Source organism: Euprymna scolopes, chromosome 6 (genome assembly GCF_053919585.1).
Source record: "Euprymna scolopes isolate OS-2025 chromosome 6, ASM5391958v1, whole genome shotgun sequence".
Classification (NCBI taxonomy): Eukaryota; Metazoa; Mollusca; class Cephalopoda; order Sepiida; family Sepiolidae; genus Euprymna; species Euprymna scolopes.
In genome coordinates, this window is record NC_136487.1 from 22998385 (window position 1) to 23019765 (window position 21381).

The 21381-nt window shown below is 31.3% G+C and overlaps 1 protein-coding gene across 8 annotated transcripts in view; it reads right to left on the reverse strand.

Annotated features, from left to right (window-relative positions):
• The window catches only part of LOC145277569 (uncharacterized), a 449159-nt gene that overhangs the window by 61318 nt on the left and 366460 nt on the right, over positions 1-21381 (reverse strand). For all 8 annotated transcript variants that reach the window (XR_013868159.1, XM_080129058.1, XM_080129054.1 and 5 more), the window contains 5 exons: positions 8336-9953; positions 7510-7593; positions 6068-6293; positions 4380-4601; positions 1865-2059 (listed from right to left, as the gene is read on the reverse strand). Coding sequence is in view for 7 of the 8 variants with exons in the window: in XM_080129058.1 (XP_079985184.1) it covers positions 1865-2059; positions 4380-4601; positions 6068-6293; positions 7510-7593; positions 8336-9953 (2345 nt within the window). In the remaining variant the exon portion in view is untranslated. The remainder of the gene's footprint in view (positions 1-1864; positions 2060-4379; positions 4602-6067; positions 6294-7509; positions 7594-8335; positions 9954-21381) is intronic.

A 21381-nucleotide genomic window follows, 5' to 3' on the forward strand; every position in this document is an offset into this window, starting at 1 on the left:
GTATTTGTTTGTATACGTATGTGTATGTACATATTAATATATAAATAAATAAAAAGGAGGTTTTCGTTTCCATCTTAAAACATTTGAATTTGAAACAACATTTTTGTTCTTTTTTTGAACAAGAAATAGCCATTGATTTACAAATGAATTCGCAGCGTCTCTCCTCATAATGTCTTATATCCTTTGAATTTTTGTTCTCTCTCGGAATAAATAATATCATTGGAATTATAGCACAATATAGCACAGTTAAAGGCGCATTTCTTCATTTGTATTTACTATTTAATTTTTTCTTTTATATGTGTATATGTAGTGTGCACATGTGTGTGTGTGCGTACTTATATGTATATATGTTTAAAACTGACATGGCACCTTCTCATTGGCTATATCTCCTTTCTCTTCTTCCCCTTTTTCCCTGTGTATGCTTATCAATTTCACTACACTGATGAAGACTGACGGATTGGTAAAAAATTATGTACTTGTAAAAAAGTTTAATTTTTTTTAGATATATATAGATATATATCTTGAATATACATAAACGATCACACATATGTATGTATATATATATATATATATGTGCATATATGTATGTACACATATATATTTATATATAAACAATAAAAAAAAAAAACACACACGAACCTAATTTTAAACAGATCCTTTGTCCGATAAAATGCATGCCCATTGGCTGATAGGAAGGGCGCGGTGGATACTAGAAAGCTGATTGGCTAACTAAAATCTCAATAGAAGAGGAGCATATAATAACGATAAACAACCACAGAAATTGCGCATAAGCCTGAGGAGTCTTACAGTGGATGAAACGCGGAATATTCAGTGTAGCTTAATCGCCATATATATTTCATAAAGTACTAACTAGCTCTACCTATGTATTGAGCACTTTTGAAGTAAATACTTAAAGTTTACGCATAAATCTATACTTTCGTATACTATTTTTATGTGAGTCTATATATATATATATATATATATATATATATATATGTGTGTGTGTGTGTGTGAGAGAGAGAGATTATGTTAACTAGTATTAATTTTGCCAACAGTTACATTAAGTACATATCACGACAACCTGGTGGCAAACAGAAATGGACCCTGTGCACCTAGCATGAGTGAGGCAAAAGGGATCATGGGTTAACGATGTAGATAAAATATGTTAGAAGCAAGTGTTGATGATAAGAAATTTCATGCAATTTGAGTCATGGAAGAGGCAGACCAGACATGTTGACAATACAGTAATCTAAGTGAATATTTCCTCAAGACTTTATCAATCGTTTTTAAGGATAAGTAAGAAAATTAAGTAAGGAATTAATTTTAGTCTTTACCCTTGTGAACCACCTTTCTTTTCCTAAATAAAACCTTTGAAACTTCCAAAAAGTCTCTGTATTTCCATACACGAGTTTTATTCGCCAAAGTTAAACAGCTGATCTTCAGCTACTAAACAACACACACACCAACAACCATACACATGAAAAAGCAATGAAGAAAGAGTGAAGAGAGCGCACCTATGTAAACAAAAAAAAACAAAACAAATAACTAAAAAGACGAATTGATTTGCATTTCTTGATCGCTCACTAATGATAAATGTGCACTAGTGCGTGTTTGGTGCTCGTCTGTAAAGACTGTACTTCCCTTTATTAACGTTTTTTTTTTTTTTTTTTTAAATGTTAGAACTTGATATGGGTATAAAAAAAAAATACTTTAAAATATTCAACTGATGAACAAATCCCATTAGCTCCATATTTTCTCCATAGAACAGGAAATATGGGAACATGAAAAAGAAAATTTTTTTCATGTTCCCATATTGAGCACAAACCCAATAATACTTTACAGACATTCCAAAGAAATACTGTACCTCTTTTGCGATTTTGTCTCGAGCAGCATTTGAATCTCTGACACCAGGTAAATCAACAAGAATGGCTCCACTGCTCAATACCTCACTACTTGGTATAAAGATTTTGACATTTTTAACCACAGGCCAGTACTGATTTGCTGTGCTCTTATCAGATGATTCAATGTAGTGATCAATGTACGATTTAAATTCTTCAGCCTGAAAGATGGAAAAGAAGTTTGAAAGGCAAAACATTTAAACAAGACATTTTAAAACAAAATCATTTATTTGTAGAGTTGATTGATTTTTAATAGGTTGTCAAATTACACACACAAAAAAATTTATTTAATAATTGGAGATAAAACTTTAAATTATTAAATGCATTTGTCGTTAATTTCCTGGATGAGAAAAGACTATGTCTAATATGATAAACAGTTTCAAAATTTTGTTATGTGTGTTAATTAGTAACATTCACAGCAAGAATTATGTCCTCTTGATTAACAAAATGTTTGGAGGAAAGAGATTTTACGGGTATACTGTGACATCATCAAAATGTACAAGTTAATCATAATGCTTTTTTGCATGCAGGGGTGGGGAGGATAGGGTCTGTTGTTGGCTAATAATAATCAATCTTAGTTTTAGGCCACATAACTGCAAAAGATGAAGATTTTATCAGTTCTAAAACAATCAGTGCAAACGAGAGTAGATTGAATATTTATATCTATTTATATTTATTTTTGAGGATGTCCATGGATTTGAAAAAGTGTTTTCCCTGCAATTCAATGCAAAAGAGAAAGGGTTTTGTTTGCAGTATTTTTATTCATATATACAGCATAATCATATTGACACACTGCTTCTTATTAGATCACAAAAATTAAGCAACATTATGTTTGATCACTACCAGATGGGTGACGATTCATTACTCCCAAGTACTGAATGTAAAGGAAAATCAGCACCTTCTTAAAAGAACTGTAAAAACTTAACACGGTCATCTCCCTTAATTGGAATATACAAGTGACTGGGGATTGTCTGTGTTTAATATTCTCTAGAAACTTCCTCCTTTGGGGGAAGCTGGTTTAATCTGCCTTGGGTGTGACACTTTTTGAAAATTAAAAAAAGAAATTAAAAAATATTCATTATTCTCAAATGGTCACCTTAGGTACTAATCACCACTAACCAAGCCAACCATTGCCCCCCCCCCCCCGAAATGTTCACCTCCTAACAAGATACATATCGCCAATTGGATATAAGGGGCTACTATTTGGGAGCATGCCTAGGAAAGATTAACAAGATGTTGGTTTACATTACATGTAAACTTTTGCAAATCAGTACAAACAGATAGCAGGAAGAGAATTACAATGTCTAGCTGTTCAAGGGAAGAAACTATTAGAGTAGAATGCTTTGTGGCATTTAGGGACCTAAACATTGAAAGGGTGTGATTTTGTTGCTAAGCGGGTTTGTCAAGGATATGTACGCTGAGAGCAACGAGTTCATCAGAGCATATTCCATTAAAATACTTATAAAACAGGCATAGAGGTGCAACATTGCAGTGATGGGACAGAGGTTGGAACTTAGTTGACAAAGTGGAACTTATTAGATTGAAGACTTTTTTGGATCCTATCCAAGAGGGAGAGACTAATGGTAGATGCACCAACCCAGATGTGGCGATGATACTTTATGCATGAAACTTTGATGGTCAGATGAGAATCCGCACAAGAACATGATTTGTTAGCGCCTTAAAATTGCAAATGTACGCTATGTCTTTTCTAACTTTCAGTACCACCTCAACATATGTAGAATATTGATTCTGTTAAGTATCCTGTATTCTTAATATTGAACCAAATTATAACTGTCAAATTCTTTGGATTCAATTAGTCTGTTTTTTTATTCACATTTTTGTCATCTATACCTGAATGGATTTTTTGTTTTATGGTTATATATTATTTATTAGTTGCAAGTAAGTTTCTTTACAAAAACATAAGAAAATAGATTTGAAAATTTAGCCATAAAGACTTCTGACTAGCAAAATAATAAAAAATGAAAATAAGATAAAATCGATTTTTAAATGGTCTATAAAAGTTATAATTCTAAATTTCGTTTATTCTGTTTTTTAGAATTGATAAAACAGTGAAAGTAAAAAAAAAAGATAAAGGTTATTGTTAATTCTGCAAACAAATACATTGTTTTTTTTTTTTGACAATAACAAATACATTGTTATAATTAAAATGTTTCTATTTTTACAAATAGATTTCGTTATTGTTTAGATAAAAAATCAAACTTAAATATTTTGATTATTTTGCTTTCTATTTGATTTTAATAATTGATAAGAGGGTCAAATGGCAAAGTTAAATTTGAATTTAAAAATAAATGAATTGGGGAAAAATGCATTTTGTTATTTATTACTAGACAGCAATCTAATGAATCAATATCGTTTGCAGCGTGTACATGTAGGATGAAAATAATATTTTGATGCATTTGTCGATAAAAAAATCTCAATTATAAAAGATTTTTTAAACAAGAAAAAAAATAGAGAACTTACTTTTGCAGCTTTTATGTGTTTTGTCTTGCCCAACCACGACGTGACTGAAGTTGCTGTTTTTTTGAGAGTTTCAATTGTAGAAACTTTGCCATAAACGGCCTTGATTTTGCTAAATGCTACACCAGTCTCTGATTTAGGATCTAAATTACGACTGGAAAAGTGGATTTTGCCATCAGACGATTGCAAATCCCCAAAGAGAATCTCTAATTCATCATTCCATTCCTAAAATGAAAATATAGTCAAAGAAGTTAATGCAAAACAAAACTATATTTATTGCAATAAGATTTAAAATCAGCTTTTAATCATTTCTTTACAATACAGAAAATCTTAAAAATAAAAAGAGCTAAATTCTTAACTTGCAATGATGCCATCCTTCCACAAGTTCTTTGTTGTAAAATTTCCAACATATCATATTCCAAATTTTTCAATTTAAAAAAAAAAAAAAAAAAAAAAAAAATCAAATTTTATAATCTCTGTCCATTTAACTGCTTGAATGTTATATAATTTATAAAGTACCATACAAATTATTAAAATCTACTTTTTAAAAGTTGTATTATCAGTATTAAAAGAAAAAGTTTTTACTTCAAATAATAGACAAGGCAATCCAAATTAAAATTTTACATAACATTATGACAACCAATAATATCCTATAATGGTAATTTTTAGCAAAAAGATTTTAAAATTCTGTTTACAATAAAGATTAAAACAATTCAAAACTCCACAAGTTGAAAGGATCTAACTTGTTGATTTTAATGAGAAAAAGAAAGAGAGATTGTGAGCCTAGAGAGAATTAAGTAACAATTGGTAGCTGACATGATCTAAGATAGATGTGTAAAAAGTGTGCTTGTCAGACCCCCTCCCCCACCAATCTTCAGCATGAGGGGTGGGTGTAAGATGACAATTTATAAAATGATGGTTCATGGAATATTTTCCCACATATTGGCCAGTGTTAAACTTAAGAAATTAAGCTTATAAGATCTTCCCTGCAGATTATGTGTGCAGTGACAACAAAAAAATGTCGAGACAGTATATGCAATTGTATGTTTCTGTTCAATAAGTATAAAATGAATAGTAAATACAAAAATGGAGATTGTTTCAAATCATTTAGACGAAAACTGTTCTTAAATAGTGCAGGCACCAGAAAACTAATTCTAGATTCACTGCTACTAACGTGCTGTCATTTTTAAAATAAACAAATATAACATAGACATGAAACAAGGGTTTCTATTTAGGATTCGACCTAATTATACAGAAAAATCTTTGATATACATATCTATCACAGAATGAAGATATTATATTCCAAAAATCATATGAAGTGTTTAACTAAGAAAATCAAATTTTATGAGTAAGTAAAAAGAACCTGTCTCACTTTGCCATCTTGAATAAAAAGATAACAAGGGCAGATGTCCACGATAATTCTAACGATTTTACATAAATCGTTTATAAATGATTTTCTTTATAAAAAACTACTTGATCAATTTAAGTGATTTTTAAAATATAACATTTCTGTTCCATCACTAGTATGCACACCATAAAGATCTTTGTTTTTTTAATAAGTAAATTGAATTCTAAATAAGAACCAAAATAAGAGCACGGGATAAAAATTAGAAAATCTGAAAAGATAGCCAATAACTGCACGAAACAAAATAATAAAAATGCGAATTGTGATAATGAAATAGGAATCTTACCTTTACAGACAAGAAATCAATATCAGCCTCATAACAGTTTGTGCGCAGATTCTGCTGCACTTCCACCACAACAGCAGTGCATGCCCTCATGCCTGAAGTAGGCAAAATGTTACCATGGTCTAAAAGTGCATTCAGGAGGCTGGATTTGCCAGCCCCCGTGTCTCCAACAACAGCAATTATAGTCCGAGGCAGTTTCAGTTTCTTGTTCAGTTCAGTAAGTTCAGCTCTGAAGTTGAAAATAAAAGTTAAACCTAATTGATAGCTTACCATCACATACGTTTTAATTATGTGAAAACATGTGCAACAAGTCGGGATTTAAATTGAAAAAATTGCTAGTAGTTGAAAATTATAAAAATAGATTTAAATCCCCCTGAATTCCAATTCTCAAGTTTGCCTAACTTTTTCTTTTTAGTGTAAGCTCATAGTTTATTTAAAAAAAGAAAAAGAATTTATATGTCTTATTTTGAAAAAAAATTATAGCAAGCTCATAAAGTTATTTGTATCGTTGGGATCCATGTAGATGCGAATCGTAAGGATTGCTTATAGAAGACTATTGTAAAATAATATGAGGATATAAATTACACAAAAGAAATATAATAAAATATTTTTTTTTTAAATAGACATATTATGATTGAAATATTTAGTTGATGAAAGTTTAACCAGTTCTTTTAACTTCCATACATTTAAAAATACATATTTGAAAAAATAAAATATTATAAGTATAAAAACATTTATGAAAAAAAAAAAAGAAAAAAAAAAGAAAAAAAAAAAAGAAAAAAAAGTGGAACAATTCAAAGCAAATGTTGGAAGTATACTTTTACCTGATATTGAACGTGTAATGAGATTCATGTAATACACTCACATAAATATTTTTCTGTAATTCAATTAACCTAATGGAATGATATAATGAGTCCTTCCATTTGTGAAGACAGATGGGAGGCCTTATTATATCATTGCATTAGGTTAAATCTGTGGAACGCAGGGAGGTGATAGTAGTTCAATGGTTAACGACATGCACTGATGACCTGGTGTCCTAAGTTTGAATCCAGTTCGTTCCACAAAAACTCACTTTCATCCTAAGGGATGTTGACAACCTTCATGTGGTCCCTCCTATAAGTACCCAATATTTTCTAGGAAAATATTGGGGAAACAATGCAAACAATGGAATCTTTGAATTCATATGATATGATGATGATGATTATGAAGAGAGGAATGTAAGCTACCAAAAAATTGTTCATGTAGAAGAAAACTTCAGAACAGTGCACATTCAACCTTATGACCTCTAAAAATTCAATTGATGTATGCTTGCTTTCTGGTGAGTTTCGATTATTTGTCAAGTAATTTGAATCAATGCATGTTGTTCATACACATACAAGGTGCAATAATTTGTTAGTTTTCTTGGATGGGCTATAACATGTGAAATTAAAAATCAAAATACTTACATCCATTTTTGAACCCTGTGAAGACCTTTTAGTTGTTCATGATTTTCCAACACCTGGTGAATACTTTTTACAATTTCAGAACATCTGCAAAAGAAAATTACTTTTGTAGTCAAATGCTATATCACACACACACACACACACACACACACACACACACACACTATGAATAAAGCCCTTACCCTGCCTGGGTTACAATATATATATATATTACATATATACCTTAAGTAATTTTATATACGAAAATAAAACATTTGATAAAATCCACTAAAATTAAACATGGATCATCTTCAATCTTTAACTTTGAACAATAAACAGAAAAATGAGAGAAAAATAATTTTTAATATCAAAAACTGTTAGGAAATAAATATGTGCACTGATGAAAATGATCATGGCCAGTGACCTAGATTTGTGCAAGTGTAAAATGAGAAATAAAATAATATGGGATCAATATCTTAATACAAGATAGACATACAAAAGATCAATATCTTAATACAAGATATAGACATACAAAACTAGGGGTGAGGAAATTTAAAAAGGTCATGAGATAATTCTCAATGCCTGTGCATGAAAAAAAGTAGTAGAGAAGAAGAGCTGAAATAGTTTCTATCTTTTTCAAAAAAATCAGACAAAACAGACGACAAAAACTAATGCTCTAAGGTTTTGTCTTAACTCGAGTCGGACAAGCAATAAAAATCCAGCAAATCAAAGTTTGCCTTCATTTCTTGGAAATCAAATATATTCCAAATATTTCTTTATAGCACTAAAAGGCATAGAATCAAAAAGAAAGAGAAATAAAAAGTACAATAAGAAAAATAAAAGCACATACTTGGGAATTTGACTGGCTTCTTCATCTAAAATTTTTTGGCAAGCTTGGGAAGAAGCTGTCAATTCATCTTCAGGAATGTCAGTTGAAGCATCATCAGTCTTTGTGCTTGTATCAGGTGGAGGTGACTCTATTGATTTCTTGATCCTTAAATATTTTCTTTTCTCACGCAATTTCTCTAACAGACACCTTGCTTTTTCTTTATCAACTTTGGGAAATTTCATAGTCTTTACACCCGTATCATCGCGGCCACCAAAATGACTATTCTCATCAATCTCTTGACCCCCACTCACAGTAGTCATACTATCAGGACTAGCGATTGATTCCATCGGAAGATCCGTATCAAGATTTTTTGATTTTTTCGATTGTTGTTCCACTGCCTGGGCAGCCATGGCTGCTTTCCTTTTTCGGATTTTTTGCAGTTTTTCAGAAATTCGAATACGCGCTTTATTTTCACTAGAATGTTCTGTTTCTGCTTGGTCCTCTTCCTCTGGCTCGTCTTCTTTCGACTCTCCAACCACCAGTGTTTCACCTTTTTCCCTTAGTTCAAGAGCCGCTATATCTTCATCCTCATTATCCAGATCTTTAATTTCAGATGGTGACCGCTCATCATCGCCATCTCTTTCATCTGAATCAAATAAATCATCATCATCATCAAAATCTTCATCAAAGTCTTGCGGAATGTCATCTTCTTCATCCTCATCAAATTCGTCCATGGAATCAACATCACCTTCCCCAGGGTTCAAATTCACATCACTGTCTCCTTCCTCTCCAGGATGTTGTGAAGACGAACCCTCAAACATGAAACCTTGTGATGAACTCTTTTCTGAGGCAGCGTTTGCCATGACCGAAAAGTCATCTCTTCCAGTCGGTTGTACATTACTAGATGTTGAAGAGGAAGGTTCAAGATTTGCAGAATTTGTTGGTGCCATATCTAACATATGAGTTGGCTCAAGAGCAACATTATAACTGGTATCAGATGTGTTCTCTTGTTTCACTGTAATTTTGGAAGCTTCTAAAGGTTTTGACATCCAGCTATCCTTAGGATTTTCATCATGAGAACGATGACTGCTCAAACTGTTGGCGCTCAGATCTGATGGTGCTGAATTGGGGAAATCAGGTTCGGTTTTAATCTTTCCTATCAAATTTGAATTGGCAGTAGATAATTGTGATGATGACTCTTCGGTTGGTGTAAAGGATATGCTGAGTTTTCTGTTTGAGATCGATGACGTTTCACAACCTGCATTCGTTTGACGCAATGCATCTGCACCTTTAGATGATGCAACATGTGTATCCGTGTCTTCAGGTAAAGGTGTGAAGGCAGGACTTAATAGCAGTTCTTCATCTTCTGTATTCTCAAGACTTTTACAGAAGTCCATATCATCTTCGTTCAAAAGAGTATCATCATCAGTTTCATAATCAGTAATATCACTTTTCAGATTGAGTTTCTGCCTGCTTTGCGAAGAACTTTCTTGCGAATTGTTTAATTCATGCTGATGATCTAACACGCGCTGAGGAAGTTTATTTAGATGCGGTGACTTCAGCGGTGTTATCATATCAGGACAGATTAAGTTTTGACAAATATCTCGGGCTTTTTGAGAGGAGACAGATATATTTGAGCCTGTGAAAATAAAAAATATAATTAAAAAAAAAAAAGTTTTACTAAACACAATTTTTGCTCATTCATCAATACACATCAAACGTTTATCATTTAATGACGGAAACATTTATAATCTGTTTATCCATTTCAAAAATTATGTTTAAGCAACATCTTCATTAATAATATTTTATCATGTTCTGAAATTTTATCTTGATTCTAAGATTGACAAGGTTTCAATCGTTGTAATCTTAAACATTCTCTAGGTGCATCTTTTCAAACAGATGTGAATCTTCTTGATAAACTCAACTCAATCTCATATAGATTCCCGAGTCCGTGAAGGTTGGTCTATAGAGGGGCAGAGGTTGCATTAGTTGAGGCTTTGTGAAAATAAGAATCAGGATAAGAATAATCGAAATATCCAATTCTTCAACAGTTACAGATTAAAATTCAACTTGCAATACGATTCTTGGAGATTTCATTTTTGCTTTCTAAATTGAAAATATGTTCAAAGTAGAAAAGTTAAAAGAAGAGTTTGTTTAATAATGGTGTGATGTAAATAATTAGGATTAATTAGGTCTCACACACCCCAAAAAGAGCAAATACACAAATGACGGATTTAAATTAACACAAGTTGATTTAATTTCCAGCTACTCGTGTTAAATTGGGTCAATTTTTTTTTTTTTTTGGTAAAATCAGAATGCTACTTTTTTGAGGAGCTAGATTTTTTTCCTACACGAAAAACCTTTCCATATTATCCATTTATTTACAGGTTCACTGTCAATGTATGTGCACGAATCATCGGAAGAGAAAGCAACCGAAAGTGTCCACTTGAATCTGTCCGTTTCACATTTGCTTGTTTTCGAGTGCTTGAAATCTAACGGAGACAAAATAATTGGTTTAGGGAAATCAGCAGAAAAATGAATACTTCTGATGGACACAGACATTTGCAAATAAATCATTATATCTTTTATAGCAAAGATAAGCTAATTTTTTCCCAATAAACTCAATTGTATGGTAGTTTGAGGTTACTGCAAAAAGATGTGTTTGCTAAGATCGATAAAATATTGTTATGCATATCTTTTAAAAGTTAATCACCATAATTTATCGACAAAAGTCTTACAAATGTCTTAATAAAACTAAACTTTGTTTGACAGAATGGGAGAGTTACATCATTTCATAATTGCTATTTTCAAAATCAAAGAAAAACCCAAAAGATAATCCATTCAAGAGTCATCTCCCTTTACAGAAGAACAAACGTGTGATAGGAAGATTATTTTGAAAATATAGATGTTCTCTATTTTTTTAATGAGAACTTAATATTTTAAAAAAATCTAACAGCTTTCTGAGTATTTTTTTGTATTCAGAACTTAAAAATTATAAATATTAACAAAATAATAAAAGTGGTAATATGGAATTAAGGACTTGAAACAGGAGCACTTGGAGGTGGTGGTGGTCTCATGTTATTGACTGTGCCTTCTAGTATTTACACAAACGTTGTATGAAAAAATAGGTAGGAATTTAAGAAAACTGAATTTGAACAATGAAATACTCTTAGACTAAATCAGTTCATAAAGAATAATTTGATCATGAAAAAAAAGTTAATTAAAAAACATTATTACACACCTTTGATTAAAGAGATGGGGGAAGAAATGTATAATGAAATAAATTATCAGCTAATTAATCAAGAAACAATTTTCTATTCGTTATCCAATCATTATATATATATATATATATATATATATATATATATATGATTAAACACCTGTTTATAAATTATATAAACAAATTATTCTCTCTCCTTGATGACAAATAAATTGTAATTAATTACATAAGGGGGGGGGGGAGCTAAAAGAAATATAATATTTGTTAATAAGGCAAACGGAGCAATATGGATGAATGTGTGTAATAAGATGAATAATTTGTGACACCGTGTGAACTAATCAGGATTATTTTTTTTATTAATAACTTGCAAAAAGTATGTTTTTTTTTTGAGTGTTTTTCATAATTAAATGAGAAAATACAAAATAAAAAAAAATGAAATGAATAGAACAACAAGTGACTTAATAGGTTATTCATTATAGTTGCAATACAGTTTTAATTCTACTGCTGGGCAATGATGAGTAGGAACAGCTATATATATATATATGAATGGAAATGTATAAAAAGGAATGCGAAAAGTATAAAAGCTTATAACTTTTCTTTATTCGTTTTCAATTGGTGACGTGCAGGAATACAAAATAATATTATGAAAAAAAATTTAAAAACTTTTTTTACAGGTAAATAATTTTCAACCGATCCTTCATATATATATATATATATATATATATATATATATATATATATATATATATATATATATATATATATATATGTGTGTGTGTGTGTGATTGTGTGTGTGTGTATGTGTGTGTTTTAATAGTTTATTGATTAAGTAAATGTGATTCAAAAAAAAAAAAAAAAAAAATTATAATGATTCATAAAATCTAGTGCATATTTATTAGGAGTCATGACTTTCTAGTTTTGTACTACCCCCTTTCCCACATCTATAAGATAACATATTTTTTAAGCAAGCATAAACTTATGCTTGGCCTACATGCTTTGCCTTTTAATAACGTGAGAGAGAGAGAGAGAGAGAGAGAGAGAGAGAGAAAGAGAGAGAGAGAGATATGTTAATTGATTAATAAAAAAAATTAACACTCTTCAGCATTCTCAGCATTAAAACAAAAATCACTTCAGCAATCGACAGACACCTGTGTCTAATTATTAACAAGACTGAATACTTATTATAATATCTGTTCAGCACATAATGTAAACCTTTGAAGAATCACAGATTTTAGTAGGTCAATTCATTAACGAAAGTTCCTTAATATGGGACATAAAATTGATTAGGCTACTTTCACAAAATCAACTCTCATTTCTGGGTTAGCTAAACGTAAAAAAAAAAAAAAAAAAAAAAAAAAAAAAAAAAAAAAAAAAAAAAAAAAGGTAAATATTTAGAATTATTCATTAATACCACCAAATAGTCATAAATTTTGTTACAGCTTATAATAGAGTTTCTAAGAAAACAGATAACAGTTAAAGATAATCGCTTCTGTTGGACGCCATACTGTATCAAGTGAAAGGTTGTAAAGAATCTGCATTCAATAATTGATAAATTTCTCAGATCAGAAGTAAAAGTCAAGCCTAGAAGCTTGTCAAAACATGAGGCCTCCCCAAGACGAGAGCCATTCATTTCAATTGATGCAAAATGGGGATCAGAGCGTTGATGATGTAAAGATAAAAGCTTGGTTTTAAATGCATTAAAAGTAACCAGCCACTCCTTTCCCCATTGTACTACATGCTCAAGATCAGAGGAGAGAGAATCAGAGAGAATTGGTCGTTTTCGTGGGTTTGAGTTGAAGGTAATGTCTACCACTTATCACAAGATGATTAACATTTTCAAGTGGACTATGGGCACTTATGCCATAATCGTTGGGTATTGTAGTTAGGAATAGATCAAGATGGAAGGCTTACTGATCCTCACAATCTGGGAGGTGTTGGAAATGTGACAATCTTTTAAGGAATTAAATATTGAGAAACTAGGTACATTGTTACCAGCTGTATTTGTATAGCTTGAGAAACTGAGCCAATTACTATGGCGGACATTAAAATCACCAAATATATGTATTTAGGCATTAGCATCTAAAGAGTACTGCATCTATACTGTGAGAGACATAATTGATCAGTACACAGTCCTAGGTTGAGGGAGAATGGTAGAGGAAATATAAGTAACGCAGTGTCACGAAGTTAGTATACAACATAAGCACATATTATACAATGTAAAAAGAGATATTCTCCTGAAGGTTGAAGGTTCAATCCTCAGTGTGGGTGACTGAAAAATACAATGGCAAATTACTTAGGACCTCTATCCAGTCATGGCTGACAAAACACAAGCATGCTACCCCCATGAAGTAAATGAAGGGTTCCGCTCGAAATCCCACCCAAATTCCGGAGTTCGACAGAAACATCCCAGAGTTCAATAAGATACACCTGAAGAAGGTCGGAGGTTACATTGATCGAAATGTTGTGAAAATCACACTCACGATGAGAACAGTAGTCCGAAGAATCCAAATAATAGGAATTCTTAGGTTCTGTTTGATTTGTTTTACAGCTTATCAACCATCTTTGAGTATTTAATGCCAAATAAAGTTGTCAAATTGAATCTTATGGGTAGAATAATATTTTATATTCGTAGAAACATTACCCCTAGAAAGCATTACTCTTTGGCATTGGCTATCTCCTTAGCTCTTAATAGAATTAACCTTTAGCCACCTTTTAGTATCTATTTGGGAGGAAAATAAAAAGGAGAAATAAGGTTTTGATTTTCAGAAGATCAGATTGAATAATAATGTTGGGGATGAACTCATAGATACTAGGGCATCACATGACTAATCGATTGATTTGATTAGACCTCTCTAATCATTTGGATAGCACAAGTAAGGGCCGAAGTGGAGTGCCACAAGTCACATGAGCATTTATGCAACCAGGACCTGCCCACAGGGTGATGAATTCGTAGAAGTAAAACGGTTAAGGTAACAGAATCAAGTGTTAAGGTAAGGCCAAAGAAAACATAGGAGGACGTGAGAAAGATGGATAAAGACTTGGCCAGAGATAGGTTAGTCTGGAAGTAAATTTTTAAAAGCAGTTTTACACATGCCAGTATTTAAACCAAATGTTAAACCAATGATGATGATGAAAAGAAATGTCCATAAAAACAAAACAAAAAGCAACTTATGAATTCCTAGGTTACGGAATATTTTATTCCACATTGATATTAACAGGATACACTGAATTGTATTTAAATAACAAAAAACATCCTAATCCATAAAACATCCTGAACGTTATCCAGTTTGTTCCAATATGTGGAGTTAAGCATTAGGTACCCCCCCCCATTTGGCATTGTGTGTAGATCAGACAATTGTATTAAGATTTTCCTTTTATTACAAAAAAACACAATAAAAAACAAACAAAAAAAAAACGTTAATATAATTTTATCTAGTAATCTTTGTTGTTGAAGTTTGTTGTTCAACCCAAAAGTTTACAAATCGATTGTAATGTTGTTTGCAAGTAACTCAAATAGGAATCATTGAAGTAAAAAGATGGGAGTTATTAAAAAAAAAAAACAAGAATAAAAAAGATCTTTTAGCTAGAATTGCAGAAATAACTCCTAATACAGAATCAAATAATAAAAAAACAAGCAAAATTCTGTTATTTCTCTGGACGAGTTGACTAATTCATAGATAAAAGAGAAACAGAAAACGAAAGAAGTCCATTCTTCACATTACAACTAATCTGATATCTTTATGCTAGAAATGGTTTACGATGTAACAATTTTATCAACATCCATTAAAACTGTTTAATCTTCACTTGTAATAAACGCTTCATTTAACGATAAGGAAATAAAATCCCTAAACAAATCTCTCTCCTGATATTTACTAAGATTTGCTTTCTGTAATACAAAAGCTCTTTTATAAGGAATTGTAAACAAATTCATGAAAAAAAAAAAAAAAAAAAAAATTGTAACTGTATAAAGACATTACTCACTAACTTAAATGCTCATATCAATCAAGTAACTCACAGGATTCTATTTTTCTGTTTATTAACTTAACATAAAGGTAGGAAAACAAAATATTTCTTATATGATATTATTGCATATTTTACAAGTAGTTTATTTGTAGCATGGTTTCTAATTTATCTCTATATCTACTTAGATATAAAAGGCACTGTGTGTGTATGAGAGAGAGAGAGAGAGAGAGAGAGAGAGAGAGAGAGAATGAATGAATGAATGTGTATTCCTATGGATTCTGAAATGGTTGCGACAATGTTTTTAAAATTTCATACAAATGTACTTTATATGGCTGGGAGTGTTCTTAGATAGGTTTTGTCCTGGAATGACTCCAATAAGTATTGATAATTGATAAAATCTGATTAAAAAAGAAACAGTCTGATTTTGACCAAAGTTAACACCTTTCTAAAGATTAACATCACAAGTGCATTTGAGAAGTTTTATCTGCAAAAAAAAAAAAAAAAAAAAAAAAAAAAAAAAAAGACAGGGAGCACATTTGAAATGAATGTTTGTTTAGAGCACAATTAGAAACTGAACCATGATATTTCACTTTTGCTTTTAAACTTTAATTCAATATCGAAAAAAAATAATTTTATAAAACTAACAGAAGATTATCTTCAATGCAGTGTAGACTACAAAGTCACTGCAGAGAGGTATATGAAAATTTCTTGCAGTGGATTGCGGTGCGTCCTCAAACAGGCAATCAATCGATTTGATTGAGAAATGGGTGATAAAATACATTTGTGTGGAATTTTTAAAACATTGTTACAACTATTTCGGAGGCCACAGGGAAGAAACTTGCACACAAAGTAGAGATAATTTGTATCAACAAAAATGTACGTTTTTGTCGATGAAGCTACTAAAGTTAAGAATGGGGATAAATATATTCATCAATTCAAACCAGATAAAAGCTCAGCATCTGACGCTGGAATTGTTTAAATTTTGCATTTGACCAACAAGAGTGTTTCTGTCTTGTTTAGTATTTTGTAACACAATGTGCTATGTGAACGTTTCAGTTAAATCTTATTTCATAATCAGAGTTAATTATCAGAGTGAGCCAGTGTGCGAAATTTATTTTAACTTGAACATGTGTGAATACAGAAAACTGGTGAGAGGTCAAGTTATATTAAAGACAGAGATCATTTTGAATTGTCCGCTTAAAAGCATAACGATTATTTTAGACTTTCACATCATGAACAATAATTCTCTCCTAAGATATGAAACGGATGAAAAAGGTTGGAAATACTCCATACCTCATGTGCTTCATTTTAAGCAAGAAAATATTTTGATTGCATTTTTTCTTTTTCTAACTCACATTCAACTCTAACAAGGCATATCGCCACTTGAATGTAAGGGGCTACTCTTTGGAACCATACCTAAGAAAGATTAACAAGATGTTGGTTTACGTTACATTTAAACTTCTGCATACCAGTACAGCCAGGGAAGCAGGTAGCAGGAAAGGAATTACAAAGTCTAGCTGTTCAAGGGAAGAAACAGTAGAATGCTTCCTGGCATTTATGGACTTCACCAGTGAAAGGGTGTGATTGTGTTGCTAAGTGGGTTTGTCGGGGATATGTGCGTCTAAGGGGGGGGGCACAAGTACAATGAGTTCATCAGAGCACATTCCACTAAAATATCTGTAAAGCAAGCACTGTGGTGACACTATACTGCAGCGATGGGACAGGGGTTGGAGCTTAGTTGACAAAGTGGGACCTATTAGATTGAACACCCTTTTTTGAACCCTATCCAAAAGGGAGAGGCTAGTGGTAGATGCACCCGCCTAGATGTGGCAACAATACTCCATGCATGAATGGTGTAATGATGATTTATGTTGTGATGTTGATAATGAGATTAATCAGTTTTTGTTTTTAATGAAGTGTTGTTTTCTAAGGAATTGCTGAGTTAATGTTTTGATTGTATTTATGCAATGGTAAATTTTCTTTCTGGTGAAAGCATTTATTTGAATATAAATTATTTTTATGTTTTGTTCAGAACAAAATGAAAATCCTTTGAATATTGTTTCTCTGATATAAATGGCAGAGAAATGACATTTTAAAGACTGACAAATTTAAGAAATGAATTAAAAAAAAAAAAATCTGGAAGGGCGCAAACAGATGTAACCGATTGTGATAAAGTAGCATTTATTATTAAAAGAAAAACTTGATAATTTTTTTTTTTTCATAGACATGTCTTATAAGACGTGTACGTTTTGTGCAGTATAAATCTCGTTGTACATGAACACCAGCATTTTACAGGCACAACTCAATGTACTGAATCCAAACCGAATCTCATTGTAGTTACTTACATATGCATGTTTGTAATGACCATTCAGACTTGTCTCACAGTCACAATGTTATTTTTTGTTCGACTGATCATGGCCGACCAATATCAGCTTCAGTGTTAATCTTCATCTGAATTTGTCAAGGAGTTTTATTGGAGAGTTTCTCACTGGAAAGTCCCTCTGAAATTGTTGAGTTTGGACGATTTTGATACTCTCCTGCATGAAATATCTTGTTGCCCGTTTCATTTCACCTAAAAGCCTGGATTAATTTTCATAGGAATGATAGCAATAATAAAATAGATACATCTTTTCAGACTACCCTGTATATAAAATCTAGTTTGTCTGTGTACGAAGGAAAAATCATTCAAAATCATTTTTAGAATGCAAGTAGTAGATAAAAATAAGCTTATTTCATATATGTAAAACGACAATGTAATTAACTAAATTGTACCTAATATTATGATAGGCAACTATTTGTAAGAAATAAATACAATAATATTGCAAATACACAAATATAAATGATTATATGAAAGCTGTCAAAGATAAAGAGATGTAATTTTATTCATTAATGACAGAAGCAGCAGATGTATAGGTGATCAGTGAAAAATATCTATATTTTAAGATTGTTCCGGTTAATATGTCGTTATACAAAGACACCAACTTGATTTGTAACAGATTGGAATCCTATGATGGGAAAGTCAGATACATTAGCCAGTTTGCATAGCTGGGCTAGTTAGATACGAAGAGAAAAATTGTAACAATATGAAAAGTCAAGTTGATCTTTTACAAATGTAACAACTGGTTGGGGTGAGGTCAGAGTTATAGAACAAAGGGAAGTGATTTTTTATACACTCACAAAAATTGGAGAGAAGGCAGTCAGATTTAGAAGTGGAATAGATGGGCATTCAATCATGTGAACTGTTAGATAATTCAGCAGTTGATTCTGGGAACTGAAGAGACAGATCCAATATAGTCTCAAGAGGGATTATCCAGCGGTGAGACTTGACATGCATCAGTACAGACATGAAAATAAATATGTCTAAGGTACATTGAAATATAACAAGAATGTCTAGTGTTACCGTTTATTTCAGTGTCCGAAAGACGAGGGAAACTAGCGACAAGAAGAAAAGAAACTAGCAATGCAATGTATGTTCCCTTTGTGCGTTACGTAGATCTATGTCTATTTGTTATTTGGTGTATAAGCATATGCCACCCCCACACATGCCATCCTGATATTATTGATTGATGTTTATTCAATTATCCATAGATTTTGTAAATTGTTTATGGACGTGTTAAACACCCACTCGCACACACACATAGACAAAAAGACAACACTGCATTGAGTATATAAGTACATGATTAAAGACTGTATCAACATTTGTATGAAACAAATGTTGATGTACGTATATAACATATGTGTATTTGGTACATACATTCAAAAAGACACATTAGCATCCGGAATATACATGCAGTATGTGACATATACGTATTTGATGAGTATGTAATAGATTTCTTGAAGTGCATACCAATTGCTGCCATAACTGTATTCTAGAGAAGATTAGATGTTGAAAAGCTTATCATATCCTCTTAGAAGAACACTGTTTTTAACCACATAGAAAGAACATTAATGCAAAGACTTATTTAATTCTGTTCATATTATTAAGATTTAATATATAAAGAAAAGTCGGTCAGATTTTCAATTTTATGCCCATACAGCATTGCATATGACTAATCAATATTTGCTTCATATTAGCAATATCATCCCTTTGATTATTATTGCATCATGTTCAACAGACTAAGAAGTGAAATTTGCTTCAGTTTATTTTGAAAAATACTTATTTCGGGTAGGAAGAATTGGACAAATGTTTTTGTAGTGATATGGTTTATAAATTAATGGGTTTATCATTAAAAAAAAACAAAAACAAAAAACTGGTAAATAAATTGATGGTCATTGTCAAATTATTTTGAATAATGTAAGCAAATTACATGTTTTATGAAGATGAGAACAATGTTGTTATTTGGGTTGATTTTTTTTAAAAGTTGCTAAAAAGTCTCCTACTTTAAAGAATCGATCTTGGATAATGATTAAGTAAGTATAGTTTAAATCTATGAGTTTTAATCTAATAAGTTAGAAGATATATTTATAAAGCTATAGTTTTATATATTCTCATAAAAGGGACATTCCATGCCAAATCATCCAGTAAAAGATCGAAATTTCACCACCCCCCTCAAAATTTTTTATCGTTTTGACTCCTGTAAGAGATACATAAGTTATGATGAACCACCAAATTTCAGATCCAGCAATCAATGGGAACCCTGTTTTTGAGCCCAGCCAAAATACGACCAAGACGCCGAAAAAAAACTGTTGCGACGCATCGTGATGGGACTACCCATTGTTACAAAATTTTTAATTTTTTTTAAAAGTATTTAGTTTCTGGCCTAGAAAATTGCACCTAGTAGGGGTTTTTGACCACTGAATCCGAAAATCAACCTTAGAAAGCCAGGGGAGTTCATCTTGTGGGACTTTTTTCTCATTTATATAATTTTATATTTCAGTGGCTAAATTCCCTTACTCTTAGATAAAATTTCAATATTTTTTCTTCATTTTTATGACTGAATTTGAACACTAGATTGAAGTTGAATGAGCAATTTATGCAAGACCTTGTCCAAAAGATACCAAACAAGTCTTCACCATATCTGGAAAAATTTTGTCTTTATTTATTGTTCTTAAGCATTTAATTGAAATATAGAATAAATTTCTGAGGAAAAAAATGTAAGTCATTGCAATAGTTTTTAAAAAATTTACAAAAAATCAGTGGAAATTTATTAATTTTTTTCCGGACATCGTTTTATATAAGCAAAAGTGTACTTTCCTCATAAAAACTGAAGATGAAGAAAATGTCCAAAAATTGCATGTCTATTTTCAGGCTTGTCAATGACAAAAATTTACTTATTTACTTACAAAATAAATAATAAACCAGTTTTTTCTGGGAAATTTGGTCAAATTTACAATTCTGCTCAAAACCAGGCAATAATCACAGATTTTTTTTACCAAAATTACGTTAATTTTTTTTTTTTTTTGCACAATTCATAAAATATCTAGAGTTTCATGTATGTGCTATCAATAAAAGTACTCGAATGAAAAAAGTCTTGAAACTTATTGAAGGCATCTCATATCTCTCTCTCTCTCTATATATATATATATATATATATATATATATAAGCAAGATAAGACACAGATTAAAAATCAAGTGAAATATCCTGATAGATATTACTTGAGGTCACACTTTCAGGGTGATCCTAACAAAAAGGAGAAGCTCAATATTTAAGCAATATATAAGTTTAGTGGTTAAGAGTTAAGAATTTATTGTTTGACAATAGGAATATATAGAAGGGGGTTATGTTAATTTCCTTAATCCATGGATTTTCAATAATAGCTCATATCATCAGAGGAAATGAAATGTGGTTAGCAAAATGTTCAGCTGTGAATAGACATGTATTTTGCTTTTCAGCACAAATATTGAAAGTTTTTTGGGTGGTGAATAATAATTATATGAAAATAA